Below are 18,741 nucleotides of genomic sequence, written 5' to 3' on the forward strand. Positions count from 1 at the left end.
TGTTGTGAGGGTCTGCTGGGAACGTCTGGAACAGCCCCCTGTCAGAAGTAGCTTCAACTCCCACCTCCGGCAGAACTTCGACCATGTCCTGAGGGAGGTGGGGGACATTGAGTCCGAATGGGCCATGTTCCGTGCCTCTATTGTTGAGGCGGCTGACCGGAGCTGTGGCCGTACGGTGGTCGGTGTCTGTCGTGGCGGCAATTCCTGAACCTGTTGGTGGACACCGGCGGTGAGGGATGCTGTCAAGCTGAAGAAGGAGTCCTACCGGTCCCTTTTGTCCTGTGGGACCCTGGAGGCAGCTGATAGGTACTGGCAGGCCAAGCGGAATGTGGCTTTTGTGGTTGCTGAGGCAAAAACTCGGGCATGGGAGGAGTTTGGGGAGGCCATGGAGAACGACTTTCAGATGGCTTCGAGGAAATTCTGGTCCACCATCTGGCGTCTCAGGAGGGGGAAGCAGTGCAGTGTCAACACTGTATATGGTGGGGATGGCGCGCTGCTGACCTCGACTCGGGACGTTGTGGGTCGGTGGGGGGAGTACTTCGAAGACCTCCTCAATCCCATTAACATGCCTTCCGATGAGGAAGCAGAGCCTGGGGACTCGGAGGTGGACTCCCCCATCTCTGGGACTGAGGTCACCGAGGTGGTCAAAAAACTCCTTGATGGCAGGGCCCCGGGGGTGGATGAGATACGCCCGGAGATCCTCAAGGCTCTGGATGTTGTAGGGCTGTCTTGGTTGACACATCTCTGCAACATCGCGTGGACATCAGGGACAGTGCCTCTGGATTGGCAGACCGGGGTGGTGGTCCCCCTCTTTAAGAAAGGGGACCGGAGGGTGTGTTCCAACTACAGAGGGATCACACTCCTCAGCCTCCCTGGAAAAGTCTATTCAGGGGTTCTGGAGAGGAGGGTTCGTCGGATAGTTGAACCTCGGATTCAGGAGGAACAGTGTGGTTTTCGTCCTGGTCGCGGAACAGTGGACCAGCTCTACACCCTTAGCAGAATCCTGGAGGGTGCATGGGAGTTTGCCCAACCAGTCTACATGTGTTTTGTGGACTTGGAAAAGGTGCTCGACCATGTCCCTCGGGGAATCCTGTGGGGGATGCTCCGGGAGTATGGGGTACCGGACCCCCTGATAAGGACTGTTCGGTCCCTGTACAACCGGTGTCAGAGCTTGGTCTGCATTGCCGGCAGTAAGTCGAACCCGTTTCCAGTGAGAGTTGGACTCCGCCAGGGCTGCCCTTTGTCACCGATTCTGTTCATAACTTTTGTGGACAGAATTTCTAGGCGCAGCCAGGGTGTTGGGGGGGTCTGGTTTGGTGGACTCAGGATTGGGTCACTGCTTTTTGCAGATGATGTTGTCCTGTTTGCTTCATCAGGCCGTGATCTTCAGCTCTCTCTGGATCGGTTCGCAGCTGAGTGTGAAGCGGCTGGGATGGGAATCAGCACCTCCAAATCCGAGACCATGGTCTTCAGCCGGAAAAGGGTGGAGTGCCCTCTCAGGGTTGGGAGCGAGATCCTGCCTCAAGTGGAGGAGTTCAAGTATCAAGGGGTCTTGTTCACGAGTGAGGGAAGAATGGAGCGTGAGATCGACAGGCGGATCGGTGGGGCGTCAGCAGTGATGCGGGCTCTGCATCGGTCTGTCGTGGTGAAAAAGGAGCTGAGCCGCAAGGCAAAGCTCTCAATTTACCAGTCGATCTATGTTCCTACCCTCACCTATGATCATGAGCTATGGGTAGTGACCGAAAGAACGAGATCACGAATACAAGCGGCTGAAATGAGTTTCCTCCGCAGGGTGTCTGGGCTTTCCCTTAAAGATAGGGTGAGAAGCTCAGTCATCCGGGAGGGGCTCAGAGTAGAGCCGCTGCTCCTCCGCATCAAGAGGAGTCAGATGAAGTGGCTCGGGCATCTGATCAGGATGCCTCCTGGACGCCTCCCTGGTGAGGTGTTCCGGGCACGTCCAACCGGGAGGAGGCCCCGGGGAAGACCCAGGACACGCTGGAGGGACTATGTCTCCCGGCTGGCCTGGGAACGCCTCGGGATTCTCCTGGAAGAGCTAGAAGAAGTGGCCGGGGAGAGGGAAGTCTGGGTATCTCTGCTCAAGCTGCTGCCCCCGTGACCCGACCTCAGATAAGCGGAAGAGGATGGATGGATGGATGGGCAGTGGATTGCTTTTATTTCATGAATTAGTACGACTGACAAAATTAGTCTAATTTTAGGAAGCCAATCCTCTCTTCTACATTTGGATGTAATACTATATATTTCTGGGACATGGCACTGGACTTATAAATGTGATCATGACATGTGTTCTTTGTATATGTATGTTAAATGTTCATGTCTGTGAAATGTCTGTAATCTTTATCGTTGTGTTATGGTCTCATTCAATTTATTATAAACTTCGGTCTAGATTTTCCTAATATTAACATTTCATTATTTCTTTCATCGATTTTGCAGTTACACCATTTATATTTGGTGTGTTTTACATCAGTGTTCTTGGGGCTGCACAGTGTAACAGTGACATTTGAGGTTGGACTTGATTCTGTAGCTGTAATCTGCCCTTAAGATCCAGGAGTTGACAAGGGTCCTGTGGGAAACTTCACCTTTAGTGATGGATTTAATATGTAACAAAAGAGACAGAGTGAAACATCACATCACAGTATCAAATTGAGCAAGTACCATGGGTCTCACAACATAATCTTGAACATGTGTGTTCATAAGGTCTCCAAAATTTTGTGAGCCCATATCAATAAAAATGAGGCATTTAGTGTAAGAGGCTACTCAAACTGAAGATAATGTAACATGTGAGAAAATCGCATTGTGTATGCCCACCGCAAGAAAACTTTCCATCCACTATTAAGCCTGCTTAAGTCTTTTCAGGGTGATGAGGAGCTGTACCAATCCCAACAGCATGTTTTATGTCCATCGGAGGACACACTCATGCATACATCCACACTCAAACAAAAAGGGTTATTAAAAGACCCCAATTATTTTAACAGACTTAATTTTTAGATCTGAGAAGACAGCAAAAATATCCAGAAATAATTCTACATATTCACAGGAAGAAGTCAAACCCAGTTATCCAAGAGCTGTAAGGTAGCAGCATGTACCAATTCACCACCAAGCTGTTAACAAAAACCATCAACGGGAAATTTCCTCCATTGTCCTACTTGATTTTAAATGTTAATTACATTTATCTCACTTCCAGTGACCCTGATTGTGATAAACTGGTTCATAAAATGAATGGGTGGACTTTTACCACACTATTTCATGGAGCTTCAAAGAGTTCTAATGACATCTAATCAAGTTCCTCTCCAATGTGACATAGCCTTAGGGCTAAAGTGACTAAAAGACCTGGTAACTACAAGACTTGCAAGAGTGAACTCGGATCTTAAGTAAAAGAAGACCAAGGTGCCTGAGTCAACCAAGATAAACAAAAAGCAAAGATTTCAAAAGGGTGCATCCCACAATGAACAATAGTCCTACCCAGTCCTGCCTTGTGGCAGTCACACCCTGAGAAAACTAACAAAAAACAGCATTAAATGCAATGTTCCCAGAAGGCAAGACAAGAAAGTCAGACAAGTGTTTCTATAGGAACAGCTACTTAGCTGACACTGCCATTATCGACGCCCAACCTTCAAGTACTAAATAGCTTCCAACCTTTTCTAATAATAACAATGACTGCTTGACTCGATTGGCTGGTTGTCTCCCAAATTTCTCACATGTACTTGTATTGATCTTTTCCATTTATATTGCCATTTTTCTCAGGTTGTTCTCCATTTGGACCCTTCTTAGCTTTTGTCTTGGTATCACTCTTTCCACTTCTGTTAGGGTGCACCTCTTTTCCTTCCATGTGATTACTTGCATTTCACACCACATCCCCCAAGTACAGTCCATTCTTCCCCATAATCCAGTCAATTCCTTAATGCTTGTCTACTATTTCTGCTGTCATACACAGCATATTCTATTTACTTTCCAATTTTTCTTGTAGTTAAGTCTCATCATCAGCCACTCCTCAGTCACATAAGCTGTTTTCTCAAACATTTACCTGTAGTAGTAGGGTGTTGTACTGTGTTAGCCATTATGGATGCAATGAGAAGTCAAGCAAGATAGCCAATAAAGGTGCCATCTTGTTTGACTTCTCATTGCACACAGTCTGCCTAAATTTTTACTACAGTACTACTGAGGCTCTGTCACAAGGGCTTCTTCCATTGACATCCCACTTTTGCACATCCATCAATGTATAACATGTTACCCAAACAGACAAAGATCTTTACTTACTAAAAAATAACTTCAATGCTGATTTCAGTGTAGACACTTACTACATAATCAAATATAGCACCCACATGCATACATAAAAAGGTGACATTTCCTGCCTGAAGACAAGCCCTCTCACACAACTAAATATTTAACATATTTTCCTGCTGAAAATTGAAGAGAATTTCCACTAACACCCCTATTGGAAAAAAGCACATGGCCAAGTGCTCACAATGGATTGGAAAGGACTGAAGGTGAATGTTAAAATGCTCAAGGTAAAAGTGGATTTTAAATGGCTGGGGGGGTTGCACTTCCTCATGCCCTGCACTGTCACAATTCACCAATACCTTGAACTTCATAATATCCATCTTCAGGCCTTTTCCATCCATAACAGTTTCTTTTAAAGCACCTGGATTTGCCTTCATTACCCTGTAACATCCTCGAGGTAGAATAACTGCCATGGCAGTGCCTCACACACACTTCTGCTCAAACAGCCAACATTACCATTGCGAAAAATCTGTTGGATTCAGAAGACACCCCTGGTGTTTCTTCACCTTCACCTCATGACTTTCGCTATCTCTGGGTACCATTAATGCTTCCTTATACATCATACTGCAGACACTAAACATTCACATATTTGAATATTTCATTGGCTCACCAGCTCTTAAAACACCCATTAAAAAATCTTCAGATTTTGACATCTTTTAACCATTTTGATTTCCGTTTCCAAAAGCACAACCACTTAATGAAACCTACAATCCTTTTAATCAGCCTTTCCTACTGTATCTTTTCCCACCATATCGCACAGGCCTGTAGCTTATTCAAAACCTTAAACTGCTTTGAGAGTTTCTGATCATAGAGCTTTTTTTGGCATTCCTCCTCCGACAAACTTACATCACCTTCTTCTTATTCCAGAAACTACAGGTGTGCCATCTTGTTTTCCAGATGAGAAAACCTAACCTCATTTTGTAACTTTACTACAGTATATGCTTCTTGTAGGCATTCTTTTACTTCTTAAATTAATCTTGACACTCATTTTGGCATGCCTTAAACATATTCTTTTTTAAGATCTGTCTTACAATCCTAAGCGTGTTCTCTCTTCTTCCTCACACTGCACTTTACTTTATGACTCCTTCTTCCTGGGTTTGTGTGTCTGTTTCGAAAATAATAGAGATATCAGATTGTATATATCTTTCTTTAACTTTTATAAACTAATCATTTTTTCATCCATGCATTTTATGAACCTCATTTTTCTAATGCAGGGTCACGAGAAGATGGAGCTTATCCAAACAGCATTGGGCAAAAAGTCTGGACCAGAGTTGGGCAAAATGCCAGTCCACTGCACATACAATGAATCATTAATCAACCTAATATACACACCTTTGAGCTGTATGAAAGATACTGTACCTAGAAAAAAAACTCTCTCGTACAAGTAGGAAAAGTACAAACTACAAGCTGACAATGGCCAGGCTACTAACTGAAGCCAGTGTCTGTATTAATCAAACGTCTCAGAATTACTCCTAGGAACTGAAGTAAAAGTCTGACTAGGGTAAGAATTTGTCCTTCCCCAGAGTAGGCATTAGAAGTAGTTATGAAGCATTCTGTACCCTCTGCCAGCAAGGAGTAGGAGCTCATATATGAAAATGTTTTAGAGCACCTTGAGCAACCAAATGGAACACATGAGGATGTTTTGTAGTTGCATGGGAAATCATGATGATGTTTTGTAGTTTTTTTAATACTAAAGTTAAGGCTTCACCACAAAAGGTAATAATAATAATAATAATAATAATAATAATCAAAGTAGTAGAAGAAGAGTAATGAGGAAAAAAAAGTAAGAATATTGTGCTAAGCTACACATCTAATTGTCCCCACTTTGCAACAACATCAAGAATAATACAGTTTGCATCCATTACCACCTATTTAGTGATACTGTGATATTGCTTGCATTTTATATATGCGTCCTCATCCACATGTGGGGCAATGATCTTTGACTGTGTGCTGTCAACCACAACACAACTTCAGGAAATCCAGCAATTTGCATAAAAGCAGTTTGCTTTAGCAATACCTCACACATTGTAAGGGCATGCAAAGTTTGGTGAGAAATTCGAGAAATGATTAGTTGTGACATACCCAAATCATTGTTATTGCAAAGCTACATTTTACACATGATCAAAAAAAGCAACTTTACAAACACTATTATTTTGGCTGAGAGGACATGGATTCTCTGTGTAGGTTGAGTGATCACATGACATACAAAATTTGTTACAAATATTATTCCATCTCTGTCAAATTGGTATATTTTTATGAATTCATTGTTGTTCAGCATTTCCAAAAGATTTTGCCTTTCATGAAATGTGTGTGCTGATCTTTGCCTGAATGCCACCTTCTTGTCTTAAGTAGTGAGTTAGGCCTGCTCACAAGTTCATCTAAATCTTGATAAAGTTAAGAGCAGGTTCCGAAATTTGGTAAATTGATAAAACTACTATTACTCCTACTCCTAAGAGCGGAACCAAATTTCCATCACTCTTAGATTTTTGAGTCACACAGTTGCCCTACTCTGAGACGTTTGATAAATACTGGTACATTTCTCTAGAGCTTTAAAGCCACATCATTTATCATATCAATGCTATAACTGGTCGAATGCCATGCCTCAGGCTTTTATGAGTTGGAATTGCCCTGTGTTGATGATCAATATTGCAACTGGGGCTGAGGTTCATTAGTAATTGTAGAGTCTGGGGCAGCAACTATACACTATAGTGAAACTGTCAAGAAAAAGGCAGTTGAAAGGAAGCATCCACCAAGAAACAAATGTTAATTCTTTAAAAATGAGCTTAGACTCAAGGAAAAAGTGTATCCAGTTACAAATCTAACAACTACCCTAGTTTCAAAGACTACTTAAAATGACTGAAACGTGTCTGCTGTCTTAGGCTGCAGTGCCACTTTACAGGGCTGAAGTCCATTAATGGATATGAAAACAAAAACTAAAATGTAACCAAACCCAGTAAAGTCAATACTGTCTGCCTTCTCTTTGTATAATGCCAGCCACTCTGCAACATGTCAGACTTACCAGAACATCATACACGGATACCAAGCTTTTCAAGTGTTCTTGTCAATTTTAAGACATTTAATACTTACGATATCAGGCCTCTAGATGCGCGTTACACTTAACTGAGGTTGTGATGTCAGAGCTGACAAATCCAGGTGATCAATTACCAGAGACCAAATCTGATTAATCTGCCTACCTCCGGTGCCTTCATTAGCGCTGAGCCTCGCTCTTCTCTGGAGCAGGTCAAACTGATTGCGGCAAAAGGCGTATGGCAATCTCGGTTCAACCCGAAACGGGCGTAGCCAGCTTGTTCAACTGGATCAGCCAGCTCCGTAGCGAAACGAAGAAACGAGAAAAATGGAAAGCACGATTGACTCTCCCTGTGTTTACAAAGTAAGTTACGCCTCCCCGTGCCGAAGCAGGCTTTTCACCTGAGCCTAACTGGCAGCGCTCACACTGCCCCAAGGTGCCAAGCGAGGTCACACTATAAACTGCTGGGACGCTCGTTGTAACAGAATTAGTCAACGCAACAAGCGTGATCGGGCAAAAAGAAAAGTTAGTTGGAATAATGCATTTTAACATTATCGGCACTGTGGACGGAGATGGCATTGTAACAGTAAGTAAGATGGCTCACTCTCATCTGGCAGTGCGCAAAGAATGAATGGCTCGCATCGGGAAAACGTACGTCAAAACAGTGACCGCAACAACCGCCATCGTCCATAGCTTCACTCCTGGCATCACTCCCAGAGACCCGAGTCACAGTTGCCTGCCGTATGACTTATATGTTCATCCTCTTTAGTTAACAACGTCATAAAACAGTGTGCACGACTTTGACTACCACTGTCTATCACGGAGTTTCTGCAGTTTATTTCGAGTGCAGTAATCCGTCGACAGTGCAAATGCATTGGACAGCAACACCTTGTTCTAAAACACGCTTAATCCAATTCAAAGTTGAGGGGGCCGGACAATGCTATTTTATTTATTATAGTTATATTGAGCCATACTCTAAAACAAGGCAAATAGGTTTATTGGATTATGGGGCCGTTATTTTCACTTGTGCTTACTACAGTGAAATTCTTATTTTTGTGTGTTAATGAACGTCTTCACGTCGCCGCACTCCGTAGTCAGTGTGATTACGTTTCATCACCAGAAAAGAACATTTTTTCCATGATATTAATAATAAAGATGAGCGCTCCAATCCCTCAATGAGCCCGGTGAATTAACTCGATCGAAGATGGCTCGAACTAACAAAACGTTTATTTTAAACGATTTCTTCACCTTACGAGGTCTGGATTTTTTCTTTGTGACCGAAACATGACTGTTAGTGAATTAACCCCTTGCACTGAATTAGTGGCCTCCGACTGTAAGTTTTTTAGTTCCCCAAGGTCTGCTGGTCACTTACTCCAGCTTTGAAGTACATTTGTTTGAAATGGACCGATTTTATCTTGTGTTGTGTGCAGTGATGTGTCGGCCACCAAAATTTAACAAGGCGTTTATACGTGAGTTCTCTGAATTTCTGGCAGAAATTACACCGACCTGTCACAGACTTTAAATTCTCAGATATTTTAATATTCATGTGTGCTGCTTCTGGTTAAAGACTTTTCAACCTCATGCGCATGGACATATATTGGACCTTGTTTCATCATATGATTTGCCAGTCTGTAGCAGTGAAATTGTTGATTCTTGCTTTTCCGATCACATACCTGTTATAAGTTAACTTATTCTTCCATACATTGCCACACAGTCAACATTTGTAGCGAGACTCACTTCTTCTCTCACAAAATGAACTCCACCACTACTAGCAAGTACTCCACAGCTTATATGGATGCTGAGTGTTTCCCCCACCTCAGCTGAGCACTGACAGTTTAGTCACTTTGTTTAATGATACTTGCCCTAACATTTTAGACTCTGTTGCTTTTTTTAAGGTCAAGCGCTAAACCTGAGCCATGGTTAAATGATGCCACTTGTACCCTGAAGCAGATATGTAGGTGGGCAATGCACAAGTTGAAAAAAAGACAAAGGTGTCCTTTGATATTTTAAGTGATACTTTGTCCAATTACCAGAAAGCTGTAAAATCTGCAAGGACAAAGCATTTTTCAGATATTATATAAAATAATTGTTCTAGACCTACAGATTTATTTAACACTGTAAACACTTATTCTTCACCTGTCTGTTCCTAGATCTCCTGACATGACAGACAGATAGATAGATAGATAGATAGATAGATAGATAGATAGATAGATAGATAGATAGATACTTTATTAATCCCAGGGGGAAATTCACATACTCCAGCAGCAGCATACTGATAAAAAAACAATATTAAAGAGTGATAAAAATGCAGGTATAACAGACAGTAACTTTGTATAATGTTAACGTTTATCCCAACCCCCCCACCCGGGTGGAATTGAAGAGTCGCATAGTGTGGGGGAGGAACGATCTCCTCAGTTTGTCAGTGGAGCAGGACAGTGACAGCAGTCTGTCGCTGAAGCTGCTCCTCTGTCTGGAGATAATACTGTTCAGTGGATGCAGTGGATTCTCCATGATTGGCAGGAGCCTGCTCAGCGCCCGTCACTCTGCCACGGATGTCAAACTGTCCAGCTCCATGCCTACAATAGAGTCTGCCTTCCTCACCAGTTTGTCCTTGCGTGAGGTGTCACTCTTCTTTATGCTGCCTCCCCAGCACAAATAAATCTTTATTGTCATTGTCACTTTTACAAAGGAACAATGAAATTGAAGGTGCAGTTGACTCAGTGTGAGGCATAAGAGTTAAAAAGACAAGAACAGAGAAAATAATAACAAACCGAATAGTAATAAAAGTACTTTACAAAATATACAAATTATGCTTGTCATATATACAAATTGCACTAATGTATAAATTGCACTGGTTGACTTAAGGTCTATATTGCACATTTAGTGAATGATATGGAGCAGTTTAATTTGAGTTCAGGGCCATGATTACTTTTGGAAAAAAACTTGTTTTTAAGGCGATTTGTCCTAGTTTTCATTGCTCTGTATCTCTTGCCCGATGGCAAAAGCTGGAAAAGGCAATGACTGGGATGTGATGAATCCTGTGAAATGTCTATTGTTTTTTTGCGGCATCGGGAGGTGTAGATTTGTTCCAGAGTGGGGAGGGTACAACCAATTGTTCTCTCCGCTGTCCTGACGACCCTGTGGAGCGCTTTGCTTTCTGAGGAAGTGCAGCTGCCGTACCACACACACGGTCCGTACGTAAGCACACTCTCGATGGAACAGTGATAAAAGGCAAGGAGCAGATTTTTGGGGAGATGGTTCCTTCTGAGGATTCTCAGAAAGTACAGTCTCTGCTGCGACTTCTTCAGCAGCTCCTTGGTGTTGGCACTCCAGGTCAGGTCATTCTCCAAGTCAATAACAAGCTCCTTCATTTTTGTGGTGTTGGGAAGCAGGTTATTGACTCTGCACCACTCTGACAGCCGCTTCACCTCATCCCTGTATGCCAGCTCACCCTCCTTGCTCGAGATGAGTTCGACCACCATCATGTCTGCGAACTTTATGATCTTGTTGCTGTGGTGTGTGAGAACACAGTCATATGTGTAGAGGGCGTAAAGGAGTGGGCTGAGCACACAACCCTGCGGTGTCCCAGTGTTGAGGCTGACAGCAGTGGAGGTGTGGGGACCCAGCCCGGCACCAATAGTCTGCAAGGATTTTCTCAACAATTTTTTGTTCAAAAAATTGCTAACATTGAATCCCTCATTACATTCTCTGTTGATGACCTATCTGACCCTCCTACGTTTACAGCTGTTTTTCTTCAGTTTGAGCCTGTATCTCTCATAATTAGTCATCTTAAACCTACAACTTGTCTGCTAGATATTGTTCCTGCTCATCTTCTTAAAAATGTTTTTGAACTGGTTGGGCCTTGTGTTTTGGACATTATTAGCAGTTGTCTTGAGACTCGTTCAGTCCCAGCCTCTTTTAAACATAATGTGGTGCAGTCTTTAATTAATAAATCAAATCTGAATTTTGTAGACTTTTCAAACTTCAGACCCATCTCCAAGTTGCCATTTCTTTCTATTATTCTGGAGAAGGTCGTCTTTCTACAGCTGCAAACCTTTTTAAATAAAAATGGAATTTTTTAAGTATTTCAGACTGGTTTTAAGACACACCACAGCACATAGTCTTAACTTTTAAGGGTTCTAAATGATCTCTTATTAATAAGTGACTCTGGGGATACTGGCTGTCTTGCTGCTTTTAGATCTAACTGTAGAATTTGATGAAGTTAACTATGACATCCTTATCACTCATCTTGAGCAGCCTGTAGGTATACAAGAGACTGTTTTGAAATGACTTACGTCATACCTCACAGGCAGCAGCTTTTCAGTCAGCCTGGGCAATCTCTCCGATCCATTGCCCCTATCACCTGTGGTGTCCCTCAAAGATCAGTTCTGGGGCTTGTCCTATTTTCACTATACATGTTGAATTTAGGATCCATTAAAAAAAAAACCACTGTTTTTCCATTGTTACACAGATTATGCACAGATATGTTTTCCACTGAAACAGCTCAATACAAATTCTCTTAAACCTTTATTGGAATGTCTGGAAGACATTAAAATATAGATGTGACTAAATTTTCTTAGTTTAATTGACAAAAAACAGAGTTTGTGTGTTTTGGACCTTCTGATCTTACTTATGTTTCTGCAGTTAATCCTGGCCCTTTGACAACCTACTGTAAACCCTTCTCAAAAACTCTTGGTGTGATTTTACATAATGCCTTCAAATTTGATAAACAAATTAACTCCATTATGAAAGCTTATTTCTGTCACCTCAGGGTGCTAAGGTCAAAACCTTTGTTTCTGAACATGATTCTTAAACACTAATTCACGACTTTGTCTCTTATCAGCTTGACTATTGCAACTCATTAAAAATTTGGATATAATCAGTCATCCATTGCTTGTCTTCAGTTGGTCCTGAATGCTGCTGTCAGGCTTCTAACATGCTCATGGACACAGAATCACTTAACACCAGTCTTAGTTTCTCTTCACTGGCTTCCTGTTTGCTATAGGATTAAGTTTAAAATGTTACTGCTTGTTTTTAAGTCCCTGAATGGTTTACCCGCCTTTAATCTTACTGACCTCTTACACCCTTACTCTCCTTCATTATCACTGGGGTTCTCTGACCAGAAGTTATTGGTTGTGCAGAGTTGTAGACTTCAGCTTACAGGGGACCGTGCATTTGCAGGAGCTGCTCCTTGGAACAGTCTACCATTTTATATTAGACCAGCAACAACTTTGGTCTCTTTTAAATCCTGTGTATTTATTTACAATATATATATATATATATATATATATATATATATATATATATATATATATAAGCATTTCCAAACCAGCACTGGGCCAATGATTAACTTTCTGAACTTGGGTCCCCATGCAGCAGCTTCCACATTGAGCCAATGCAGTATTTAATTTGGTTTTCACAAGCCCACGCTACCCAATGCTCTGCCCACAGAGGGCTAACTTGTGCATGCATGCTAGGAAGTTTTTTCTTTGAAATGTCTCATCATACATGCCTTATAATATTCATGTTGTTACAATGTGATTTTCCATACATTCATATTCCTTATATATTAAGGTATTATGTATTGTCTACATCATCAGTCACTATAATGCCCCTTCCCCTTCCCAAACCAACTCTACAGGTTAGATGTCACTCATTATCTTACAGTGACCACTTGAGATTCTAAAATATTTGTCTTTTAATAAGTTTAATCTAATTAAATCAATCTGTTGCCATTAATAATGTGAAATGAAATGTGTAAAATACATTGATAGAATGGATATTATTTTAGCTAGAAGTGGTGCAGGGATCAAAGTGACAGTGTTTCTATATGACGCGCAAAGTGGGCATTTTATTATTTCAATATTGTAAGATATTTTTGAAGTATCAGGAGTACAAGAGAGGTAGACAGAAAGTGAAAGAGAAGGCATTGAGACAACATGCAACCTTCACACAGTAATTAGTCAGACAATGCATCTCTGGAGTTATGTGTCTTTAGCACTAACCCCTGTGCCACCTAATAGCAATGATCCATCCAGTGTTTATCCAGTTTATTAAATGCAGACTACAGAAATGGATTCCATTCTATTGTACTGCACAATCGTATGCATGCCTGCACTCAGTCACATTTGCCCCTGGGGAACTGTGACTGGATGAAGAATATGGAAGGACAGATGTATCTTGTGATATTTAATACATTTTGTTCTTGATTATTTTGTGACCAAGTTCACGACATCCATCCAACCATCCATCCATCTATTCATCCACCCAATTTTTACATTTTTTCGTACTTATCCAGTTCAGGTCAGGGACAGCACAAGCATATACCAAATATTCTCATTACTCAGTTAAGACTCCTTCCTTCAAAGAAAAAACAGTAATATGTGACCATGTTCAGCAACTGTAGTCTACTTTGGAAGTTCTGCAATAAACTTCATTTTCACCTTTGTTGCAGAGGGCATAAGGCACTGAAGATACAGACACAAGTAAAATCAAATGTGCTTTCTGTTTGTGATAGCAAATCCTTTCATTGCTAATTCTCATGATTATATAGCATTTGGTGAAAACATTAACTAAACATGGTTTGTTCACTAACTGGCCTATTCTTGCAACATCTGGAACAAGGTAAGAACTAACCCTGAAAGGGATGCCAGCCAAAGGTACTTTCAAGATATAGCCAAAGTGACTCTCACCAGGTAAATATAGAGTTGATAACTAAATTAAAGGAAACAGATGTTGTAGAAGACCAAAATGTAACAGATAGAAAAGTAAGTAATATGCAGTAACTATGCTGAGAATCGAACTCAATTGCACGCATCTGTGAGGCAGCAGTACTGAGTGTTTTGTGCCACTTTGCCTCAGTAACTATTTATGTTGATTAAAATAAATACAAGGGGGTAAACTAACAGAACAAAAAACATATGACAAATAACTCAGTAAGAAACTCAATTAAATAGTGGTCCAATCTAGTCTTCAAACACAGGTCTGTGGAGATTGGAAGTTAAATGCTTTGTCACCATGTCATGCTGAAAATGTTCTAACAAATGTAATTACAAAAATAAAATGCATTGCCATGCTCAAAGCCCTTAACAAGATCAACATTAATTTTTCACTTTCAGATATTTTACATTTAGATTTAGATTAAGTTACTTGTACTGTGAGTAGGAAGTACGAACTGAAATGGCAGGCTTGTGGTTTACAATGGCTTAGCCACTACACCAGATTATTTAAAACTCATAATAGCAAAGAGTTTAATATTAATAATTTAGGTGTTGATGAAAATTAGTATATGTATTAGACAAAATTATTAAATACAACAGCTTTATAAAAAGTGTAACTATTTTAAATAAATGTGTGTATATATATATATATATATATATATATATATATATATATATATATATAGGGAGTATAGGGACCTAATCAAGGACTTTGTTAAATGGTGCGACTCAAACCACCTACACCTGAACACCAGCAAAACCAAGGAGCTGGTGGTGGATTTTAGGAGGCCCAGACCCCTCATGGACCCCGAGATCATCAGAGGTGACTGTGTGCAGATGGTGCAGACCTATAAATATCTGGGAGTGCAGCTGGATGATAAATTAGACTGGACTGCCAATACTGATGCTCTGTGTAAGAAAGGACAGAGCCAATTATACTTCCTTAGAAGGCTGGCGTCCTTCAACATCTACAATAAGATGCTGCAGATGTTCTATCAGATGGTTGTGGTGAGCGCCCTCTTCTACGCGGTGGTGTGTTGGGGAAGCAGCATTAAGAAGAAGGACGCCTCACGCCTGGACAAACTGGTGAGGAAGGCAGGCTCTATTGTTGGCATGGAGCTGGACAGCATGACATCTGTGGCAGAGCGACGAGCGCTCAGCAGGCTCCTATCAATTATGGAGAATCCACTGCATCCACTAAACAAGATCATCTCCAGACAGAAGAGCAGCTTCAGCGACAGACTGCTGTCACTGTCCTGCTCCACTGAGACTGAGAAGATCATTCCTCCCCCTAACTATGCGACTCTTCAATTCCACCCGGGGGGGTAAACATTAACATTACTCAAAGTTATTGTCTGTTTTTACCTGCATTTTTATTACTCTTTAATTTAATATTGTTTTTTGTATCAGTACGCTGTTGCTGGAGTATGTGAATTTCCCCTTTGGATTAATAAAGTATCTATCTATCTATCTATCTATCTATCTATCTATCTATCTATCTATCTATCTATCTATCTATCTATCTATCTATCTATCGAATGACTTCAGAATATAAGAAAGTATTCTTTTTATCTTATAAAAAATAAGTATACACAGTATTTCTAATGGCTAGTGCTGCTGCTGTACAGATCCAGTGTCCTGGGTTCAAATGTTACATTTGGTCTGATCACTGCCCATGAAAGTAGGCTCTGTGGTAGACTACTGACCTGGGCTGCATTGTTTCCTAACCTACCACCAAGTGCTGCTGGGGTAAACTCTGGAATGCCTCAATGGGCTTTAACATGCCCTGTTTTTTGACAGTCCCCTCAGCCTTGACTCTTTTAAGAAGACAAGAAAAAAACTCCCAAAAAAAACTTGTAGGTAAAAAAAAAGGAAGATATCTTGAGAAAGGCAATTCACAGAGAACTTAGGTTGGGCATGCAATGGGTGTCAAAAATGGCGTCAATACAACACACAAAACAGAATACAAGTAATCCTCTTCACAGAGCTAGAGGGCCAATCTATCATTGCTACCTTAGAAATACAACATAATAGCACAAAATGCTTTGTTCTTGCATAGCACTCCTCATCGAGTGCAGGCACAGAGAGCCACAATAACTCTCAAGGCATATAGCAGACATACATAGTGTCAAAGAGCTAGAACAGGGGCCCTCTTCAAATTTGGAGCACAATGGTCGAGTTTTAGATGATCAGGTGCTTGTATGTAACCATTTACCGCAGGTACTCAGCTGCTGAGAAATAAATCTATGCAATTCAAATAACTTGAGTATGTTTACAAGGTATGCAGTTACAATGTACTGTATTTCCCAATGGGCAGAGCTTGTATATTTCTTGATGGATTGAAGTGCTCACAAAACCTACATGCTTCACATGAAGAGAGCTACATTACATAAGCTGTCAGTACTTTAGATTTCATGCAAGAATCACAATGTCTAATATTTACAGCCATAAAAGCTTGAGTGCACATACACTGTATATTCTTGGCACAAAATGATAAAATGACAATCTGTGGATGAAACAAATACTTCCAATATCCAAAAGCTGTTTTATACTATAAATGTAAAATTCACTGCCTAGAGATTGAGAGAACCTATATGTGTGCCCTGAGGCTCAGATATATAATTCAGGGCTCCAGACGTGACTTTTCTAATGAATCCCATTGTCAGCCTTAGAATGAATTTTTCCATTTATGATAATGGAACAGTTACAAACAAAACATTACAAATGTCTATTTTATAATACTTGAACATATTTCAAACCGAATGCAAAAGATTCCCACAAAATCCACTGCAGAGTCTTTGTAATGAATGCAAAATTCACTTGACACTTAAGCATCTATTATAATGGCAAAGATTAAAACTACTCATTCTTGATACACTGTTGAGAGTAAGTGAATTTTCATCAATTTCAGTTTACTTAAACAACACTCTTTCTCGGCCACATCAAAATATCAAAAATACACACACACATCTGGGTAATTTATCTGAAGCTTCATTCCATTTATGGTACTGAGAAATTCAAGAGGTGTCTGTTCATTTTTATAAGTGCCATAGCATGCGTTTCTGGAGAAATTCATTTAATACCCAATGCAGTGGTCAAATCACCCGATATTGCTGCTTATCGCATCTCACAGAAAAATCAATGAATTTGAGCATTGGTCATCCTGTTGCATTTCTAATCCCACCACAAGTCAGCGCCCCAACATATTCACATAGCTTTTTGAATACAATGTTGAAACTCATGCATGTACCGCTCAATCCGTGGGGACCTGCTAGCGACTCGCGGCTAGTTTTGTTTTTTGATGGTTCACATTATCCTTAAATTCCAGAACAAGAGTACCGTGACAATTATCAAGCGGCCGGAGATTTTTTAGTGTTATATAGTTTATGACTGTACTGCAGACACTTCTAGAGGACTTTTAAATCACTCGTCAAGCAACTCGCCATGCGGTTTTGGTAGTGAGCAAGGAGCTGCAACATGTACTTTATAAAACCGTTTAAGCATTAGCATGTTTTAATCTGTTTCACTATGCATGGGGTGCTCCCTTTACTGTAATTTTAAATCATTATGTATCAACATTCTCATATGAGTTTCTGGTGAGTATCGCGCTGACTGATGCTTTCAAAATGAACCCCGCATTCGCCCGTTCACTGACACGCACTAAACCTGAACAGGACTGTAGTCCATCATATAGCGCATCGCTTCAAATCAGGCTTTAGGAAAGCCTCGCCTCAGCCGAGTGTGCACTGCCCTCAACTTTAACATCTGGAAACTGCATTTCTTAGCTTAAGTCAAGCAATCTAAAAAAACAGATATGCGCTAATGCACTCTATGAAAGTTTAAAAAAAAATTAATTAATAAAAATGAAAAGTTAATTAAATATTTTGCCCCTTTTTCCAAATAATTGGGCTGTTGAGTTTGCACATTGTGTAATTTTCCTTGCCTTATCTGCCCTTCGATACACAATCAGAAAAAAACGTGCAGGCAGCACTTACATAATACAGATATGTAGTCAGAAAACACATCTTAAATCAAGGCGGGACCATCCCTGGACGGAGCGCCATTTCAGCGTAAGGCACGTTTACGCCCACGCCCACGCAAATGAATCAATTTAACACACACGCACTTGTAGATATACATTTAAGCACACACTCAAATTTCCCAGTAAAACCAGCATTTGTAGCGTCACACTCCGTACACCACCCACGCGCACAGGTTCAGTCTGGGTACGTCACGCTTGTGCGTCTTTATCACGGACACGAGGGGTGCTACGGCGTTTGGCACGCAAGCGTTGCTCTGAGGCTAATCTCGCTTTGAAGATCAGAGAGTTGTACTGAAGAGTTTCGGTTAACCTCCTTCCGTTTCCAGACGTTCTGCGGTTGAAGTCCTACCTGCTTTTTTGCGCTTCCTCTCGGGTGTTCCCAGCCGTTTAGGTGCCGCGAAGGTAGCGCGACTTTGCGCTGGTGATGATCGAATGTGTGCGCGATTGAACACAGGCAGCAGCGATTGTTTTAGCGTTAAACAGTGCAGAAACGTGCCTAATGAAGTGTACTGTATGCGCCTTTGTCGCCACCCTTGTTTGCATGCCCCTTTTGTCTTCCGACAGCACGGAAACCAACTCGGGCTCTCATTATTTTCGGCCTGCAGCACCGTGTCAGTCAATGGTTAACGCACCTTGACACGGCCGTTTACTGC

The 18,741-nt window shown here is 41.2% G+C and overlaps 1 protein-coding gene across 5 annotated transcripts in view; it reads right to left on the reverse strand.

The window, feature by feature from the left end:
• Positions 1-18,532, reverse strand: part of LOC114657992 (pleckstrin homology domain-containing family G member 6-like) — a 64,890-nt gene extending 46,358 nt beyond the window's left edge. The window contains exon 1 of one of the 5 annotated variants that reach the window (XM_051931703.1): positions 18,438-18,532. Coding sequence is in view for 1 of the 5 variants with exons in the window: in XM_051931701.1 (XP_051787661.1) it covers positions 7,494-7,508 (15 nt within the window). In the remaining 4 variants the exon portion in view is untranslated. Of the gene's footprint in view, positions 1-7,386; positions 7,668-18,437 lie in introns of those variants that run through there. The other 4 variants (XM_028810004.2, XM_028810003.2, XM_051931701.1 and 1 more) reach the window with 4 other exon arrangements.
• Positions 18,533-18,741: the final 209 nt, after the last annotated feature.

This window comes from Erpetoichthys calabaricus, chromosome 9 (genome assembly GCF_900747795.2).
Source record: "Erpetoichthys calabaricus chromosome 9, fErpCal1.3, whole genome shotgun sequence".
NCBI classification, from domain to species: Eukaryota; Metazoa; Chordata; class Cladistia; order Polypteriformes; family Polypteridae; genus Erpetoichthys; species Erpetoichthys calabaricus.